Source organism: Hoplias malabaricus, unplaced genomic scaffold (assembly GCF_029633855.1).
Source record: "Hoplias malabaricus isolate fHopMal1 unplaced genomic scaffold, fHopMal1.hap1 scaffold_426, whole genome shotgun sequence".
NCBI classification, from domain to species: Eukaryota; Metazoa; Chordata; class Actinopteri; order Characiformes; family Erythrinidae; genus Hoplias; species Hoplias malabaricus.
This window is the reverse complement of record NW_027100987.1, coordinates 15517-22430: the sequence shown is the minus strand read 5'-3', so window position 1 is coordinate 22430 and position 6914 is coordinate 15517. Positions and strand designations below refer to the sequence as shown.

Genomic DNA, 6914 nt, shown 5'->3' with positions numbered 1-6914 from the left:
GAGGCCTTGCCCTTAATCGAGGGAATGCCTCACACCCTGTGGAACACAAACCTGGGGGAACAGGGAGGTCTTGCTCTTAAGCGAGGGCATACCGCACACCCTGTGGAACACAAACCTGGGGGAACAGGGAGGCCTTGCTCTTAAGCGAAGGAATACCTCACACCCTGTGGAACACAAACCTGGAGGAACAGGGAGGCCTTGCCCTTAATCGAGGGAATGCCTCAAACCCTGTGGAACACGAACCTGAGGGAACAGGGAGGCCTTGTCCTTAATCGAGGGAATGCCTCACACCCTATGGAACACGAACCTGGACGAACAGGGAGGCCTTGCCCTTAATCGAGGGAATGCCTCACACCCTGTGGAACACGAACCTGGGGGAACAGGGAGGCCTTGCTCTTAAGCGAAGGAATACCTCACACCCTGTGGAACACAAACCTGGAGGAACAGGGAGGCCTTGTCCTTAAGCGAGGGAATGCCTCACACCCTGGAACATGAACCTGGAGGAACAGGGAGGCCTTGCCCTTAATCGAGGGAATGCCTCACACCCTGTGGAACACAAACCTAGAGGAACAGGGAGGCCTTGCCCTTAATCGAGGGAATGCCTCACACCCTGTGGAACACGAACCTGGAGGAACAGGGAGACCTTGCCCTTAAGCGAGGGAATGCCTCCCTGCCTCACCAGAGGACTCCCTCACAAGAGGAGTCTCCCAGGGGCACAGGGTGCTGAAATGAAATGTGCAATTACTTGTCACTGTACAACGTACAAAGAAATGTGTCTTCCGCATTTAACCCATCTGTGGCAGTGAACAAACACACACACACCCGGGAGCAATTTGGGGGTTCAATGCCTTGCTCAAGGGCATGGATCTTCAGCCATGGATGTTCCTGCCAGTCCTGGGGATTGAACCGGTGACCTTCCGGTACTAAGCTCGGTCCCCTAACCCCTAATTACATGAACCCCACCTGTTTGTTCTGAATCCATGAGTGCAGGCTTCTGACTCAAATACAGATGTTAAAGTGTCCTTTAACGTGAAGCCTTCAGCTTTTTTCACACACTGTGGACAGAGCTTAAAGTATTTGTGTGGCTGATTAAATGAGCAGCAAACTAACAAAAGCAACAGCCTAATAGAATGTCATTATGAGTAAATGTTAAATAATAGTTACACCCCCAGATCTTTTATGACCTCAGAGACTCTCTACCTCAGTTTTACATCTCATCTGAAGGACAGAGCCCTTTGTTCAGTACAGTGTCCCTGTCACCGCACTCAGGCATTGGGATCCACACAGTCCAAAGAGACAGCACCTCAACTGCCCTGTTCCAGCAGTCCCCCGAGTATTCCTGGGAGGTCTTGTATCCAAACCTGCTTAGTGTCAGTGGATTTGAATGCTCTTGTGTGCAGGTGTTAATGTGACTGGCTTTTTCTGAATTTGCCTTCTGTCTGTCTGTCTGTCTGTCCCTCTGTCTCAGCTGGTGGAGCCCCTGACCCCGAGTGGAACGGCTCCGAATCAAGCTCAGCTGCGCATCCTGAAGGAAACAGAGCTGAAGAGGGTGAAAGTTTTGGGCGCTGGAGCTTTTGGCACTGTTTACAAGGTCATTATTGATATTGTGTCGGTCGTCCTCTAGTCCTTCATCAGTGAACGCAGGACGCTGTCGGCTGGATGTTTTAGTTAGTGGACTATTCTCAGTCCAGCAGTGACACTGAGGGGTTTAAAAACTCTAGCAGCACCTGCTGTGTCTGATCCACTCGCCAGTGTCATAGCCCAGGTCATAGCGACACTGTCCTGACCATTGATGCACAAGGGGCTAATAAAGTATATACACAGGTGTACTGTTGAGTTTATTGACATTATAAATGAGATATGATGATTAAAATATTATGTACTAATAAACTACTTGTGGAAAGTTTATGTCTTCATTAGTGGGAACTCCATGTGCTGAACCTTTGGAGAACCCTGCTGTGTTCAATTCATTCTCTCTCTCTCTCTCTCTCTCTCTCTCTCTCTCTCTCAGGGGATCTGGGTGCCCGAGGGTGAGACGGTGAAGATCCCAGTGGCCATTAAGATCCTGAACGAAGCGACTGGCCCTAAAGCCAACGTGGAGTTTATGGATGTGAGTGATATCTTCAGGCCCGTGGCGCTCACTCTGCCTCAGTCAGCTCGCATTCAGCTCCGTTCAGTTCAAAAGGAAAAAAACATAAAAATATAAAAACCCCCAAAATGACTCTTCACTCAGAGATGATGCAACGGCCATGAAACGCTGCCGAGACCCATTTATAGCCCTCTCTATTTCTGACTGCTTAAAGAGGGCCTTTTAGGATATGAGTGTGTGAGAGTGTGTGCTTGTGGAGTGTGTGTGTGTGTGTGTCTACCTGGTGTATATCACGTTGTGAGAACCAAGTCTTCTTTTATGAGTGTATTGGGTTAGGGTGAGGTTTAGGGTGAAGGTAAGGTTAGAGGAACACTCCTGTGCCTTATGAATATTAATTAGTACTATGGATGATGTTAAAGGGTTGTTACTGTAAACACGCCCTTGTCTCAGACCCCGTGGAGTATTGTGTAATAGACACATGTGGTTTGAGGTCTGTGCTTTGTCTTAAGTGCTTGAGAACATTGTGTCACACACCAACAGCAGGGTGTTTCCCGCTCTGATGGGAACTCCTCCCCGTCGGCATGGCGACCGTTCTCGTGGCATTAACGTGACTATGGGATACACGCCATCAGCGGGAGTGCAGGGAGACTAAGGGAGTTTCCTGAAGGCCTCCTGTCATTTCAGTTTCTCTCTCTCTCTGTCTCTCTCTCTTCTCTCTCTCTCTCTCTCTCTCTCTCTCTCTCTCTCTCTCTCTCTCTCTCTCTCTCTCTCTCTCTCATACACACACACTCTTATCTCTCTCTCTCTCTCTCTCTCTCTCTCTCTCACACACACACACACACACACACACTTTTATTTCTCTCTCTCTCTCTTTTCTTTATCTCTCTCATCTCCACTTTTTCTCAATTTTCTTTTTTTCATTTAGTCTCTCTCTCTCTCTCTCTCTCTCTCTCTCTCTCTCTCTCTCTCTCTCTCTCTCTCTCTCTCTCTCTCATTATTCTTTCCCTCTGAGGAGTGGACAAATCCCACAGCTACTTTATTTAAACTGCAATCAAATCGCAACACACACACACACACACACAGACACACAGAGACACACACATTCCAACACGCTTCAAGCTGTTCAGTAACAGCAGTTTGAATGTTCATTATACAACTGTCAGGAGTGTGATTCTGTGTAGAGTAGACTGATAATGGGCTGTGTGTGTGTGTGTGTGTGTGAGAGAGAGAGAGAGAGAGAGAGAGAGAGAGAGAGAGAGAGAGAGATTGTTCAGATATTAGGACAGTGATATCTTTGCAGCACAGATACACACATGGTTCAGATGTATTTTATTTTCAGTGATATTTACACACACTCTAATCCACCCTGTGGAATATTCATCTGCACATTATTTTCAGTGACCTTTTCCATGATATGTTACCTGTACCTTCATACTGCAGTAGTCTCTTTAACCCTTCACTGCTCTGAGCCAGAATAGACCTGGTCTCTTTCTACTGTACAGTAATAATAATAGTAATAACAACAATAATAATATAATAATAACTTCTTTTCTCTCTCTCTCTCTCTCATTGCACAGCAGTACAACAAAACTAAAATGCTTTTTTAAAACACTGATGGTAGTGAACACACACACACACACACCTAGAAAAGCTGGCAGCCATCACAGTGCCCAGGGAGCAGTTGGGTTTAGGGCCCTTTCTCAAGGGCACTTCAGTCATGGCTGTGAGAGAAGAGTCCTTCACTCCCCATACTCCCATGTCTCTGCTGGGTAAAGATGATGTAACCAGCGAGCGTTCAGTCTCATGCTCACTTCCCTAAAGTTTAGGCCCACGGCTGCCCTCCAATTTTTTAGCATTCTCTTTTTTTCCTTTTTTTTGTTTTACTGAAGAAACAAAATGGAGGTTAATTTGCATTCACACAGCCCTCTGAGCTTCAGCCTCACTTCACTCCATTGTTCGTGGCCGATAACATTTCCAGATCCTCCCTCAGACTGATGGACGTCAGTCTTTAGCATGCGCGGGTTTGGATAAATGTCTTGGAGTCTTTCTGTATTTTTCTTTTGTTTTCCTCAGATGTTAACTTCACCGGACAGATGGCACCTCTCACACACACACACACACACGATTTCTCCCAATCGCTGGGAGAAGAAAGAGTGTGTGGCTGGGGCTGTGTTGAGAGGGAGAGGGGATGATAGATGGTCTCAGGAGTGTACGATTTAGAGTCTTGTGGCCATGTTTCACCTCCAGTGGCTGATATTAGGCCTGATTTAGAGCCTCTGAAAGTGCGCTGAAAGTCTTAGCTCACTCTGAGGACTGTATTATGCAACACTGTATAAAGCAGCTAATAAATCCCAATGTCCTGAAACCCTGTGGAGGCCCATGCACTGGAACTGCACACTGTAGACTCAGTCTGGAAATGTATCTTTGTATACACGCTGTATTTACATTGCCCAGTGTGCCTTCTGATACCGTGAGCACTGGCACATTGTCGTCATGTTTCAGGTCCCCACTAGGTAGTAAAAACTTACACATACAGGCCATATAATGAAATATAAGTACTTTCATACACACAATACATACCTAGGATATAAGTTTTGACCACATGATGCTACAGGTCCGTACATGAGCGTGTCTTTCCCGGTGCTTGGCGGTGTATGTGTATATATGGTTCATCTGGGTCTTAGTTTAGTTTGTGTCTCCTCCAGGAGGCCTTGATCATGGCCAGCATGGAGCACCCCCACCTGGTGCGTCTTCTGGGCGTCTGTCTGAGCCCCACCATCCAGCTGGTGACCCAGCTCATGCCCCACGGCTGCCTGCTGGACTACGTCCACGAGCACAAGGACAACATCGGCTCGCAGCTGCTGCTCAACTGGTGTGTGCAGATCGCCAAGGTAAGAGATGTGTTTGAGGAGTTTTCAGATATCCAGGCTTGTGGTGCTTTGTGGGGACTCAGGATTCAGTCAGGTGACGCTCAAGCTGGAGGACCTTACTACGAAAGTTTTACATGAGCTTACATGTGTTTATTGCTGCCCCCTTGTGGCGAATCTACACCCTGCTAAACACGGGTTGCATCCTAATTGTTTACTACACACTAATGCTATCCGCTATATTATATGCACTATGTACTATTCTTAAAAGAGTTGGGCAGGCTAGTACACTAACTATTAACATACTACACACTTTCTTACTAACAGGACCTGATTAACTGTTGCTATGACAATGGAAATTGGAAACTTTACCAAAATCAAGTTGCATAAGTATGAACTGTGGATTCCTTCATATGTAACTACCTCTACGTACTACATATAAGTGCGCAATTGGGACACAGCTACGCTTTCATGAAGACCTGTGGACACGTTGTTTAACATTTAAAGCACCAACAGCTACCTGATTTATCTGGTAAATTAATCTGTAAAATGTAATCAATTCAGATTAATGCATCAAGTAATTGATTTCATGGTGTGATTATGACAGCTCTAATAGCATTATTAATCAAAATGGACAGTAATAGTAGCTGTCCTGAAGCCCAGATTGATGTCTGACCACTGTATGTGCATAAGTAATAGATTGATCGATGTGTTTTCAAAGCTTTCATGGACTGTAACACAGTCTATACAGGTTCATTATGTCATTGGAGGTCTGCTGGTGTGGGAACCTACATTTGCCTGGAAAATTGATAAAGTATTTAAGACCTTAGGACCTTTATATATTGTGTAATACCAATGGATCAATGAGTTTCTGTGCTGAATCGAGGATGAATGGATCATGCAAATATGAGGTTGGCTCTGTTATTGAAGGGCCACCCAGTTTAAGGCACAGCAGCGCATTTTCAAACACTACACTTTCCAAAGAGGAGAAAGAACATGCTGAAAAATCGATGGGTATCTCTATTCAGATGGCTAAGAAGTCCTCTCTATGCTGTTACTGATTGAAGAGCATCACTGTTATCCACAACCAGCTCAGCATCTTTGTGAGCATTGACTCTATCTTAACTACAACGTTTAATAATATAATGAAACATTGAGAAGGCTAGGTTTCAAAATACATTATGATTATTACCTAGCTATTACCAATGTGTTACATTATGGGATTGAGGAGACTTTACAAAGGGTTGAAAAGTTGAAAAAGTTGAAAAGGGTTGAGTCATTTGAACTGACTCAAGCTAGAATTAGGTAATGATAAACATGTACAAGCCTCCAATCACTGCTGGCACAGAGAGTTACAGAAACAGTGCTGTAAACTGCTGGGAGAGAACATTAGACAGAAGGCAATCTTACTTACTTTTTACTGTTAGATTTAAGCTTAAGAATAAGCTAAAATTAAGCTTAGACTTACAGTGAGACCTCAGAATCTAATGTGTACATTCATGAAATGTGGATTTTTTTTTTTAATTTAGGCTTAAGTTTAGGCCTTAGGGCCAGAGTTAGGGTAATGGTAAGGGTTAAGTTTAGGGTTATGGTTAAAGTAAAAATGAGGAGCAATTTTAAGGCTGATATTTCATGTTGCGTAGGCATCAGAAATCGTTTTAAGTCCATGAAGGATGAACTATATATTGTACAAATTTTTGGGACCCTGGGATACTTTATTTAATGATTTATTTTAACGTAGGCTGTTCTATATTACAACCCAATCTGTTTAAATGATAGTGTTTCCTTTAAATGCATATGATATAAACATATCTGAATTTAATAAATCATTGAAAACAACTGGACTTTTTAAAACTTGACCAGCTTTGCCTCTCTATAACAGATTTATAACAATCCCGGAGCGGCCAATAGGGAATAATCACATTATCCACAATCAGGATGTGAATTTGGAGTGTTGT

General features: G+C 44.3%; 1 protein-coding gene across 1 annotated transcript; it reads left to right on the top strand.

Annotated features, from left to right (window-relative positions):
* Positions 1–861: 861 nt before the first annotated feature.
* On the top strand, positions 862–4980 carry LOC136683853 (receptor tyrosine-protein kinase erbB-4-like; the record flags this gene model as incomplete). Its single annotated transcript, XM_066659038.1, has 5 exons — positions 862–920; positions 1190–1370; positions 1469–1591; positions 2012–2110; positions 4795–4980. Coding segments are annotated over exons 1-5 (648 nt in total), but the record flags the coding sequence as incomplete, so codon positions are not given.
* Positions 4981–6914: the final 1934 nt, after the last annotated feature.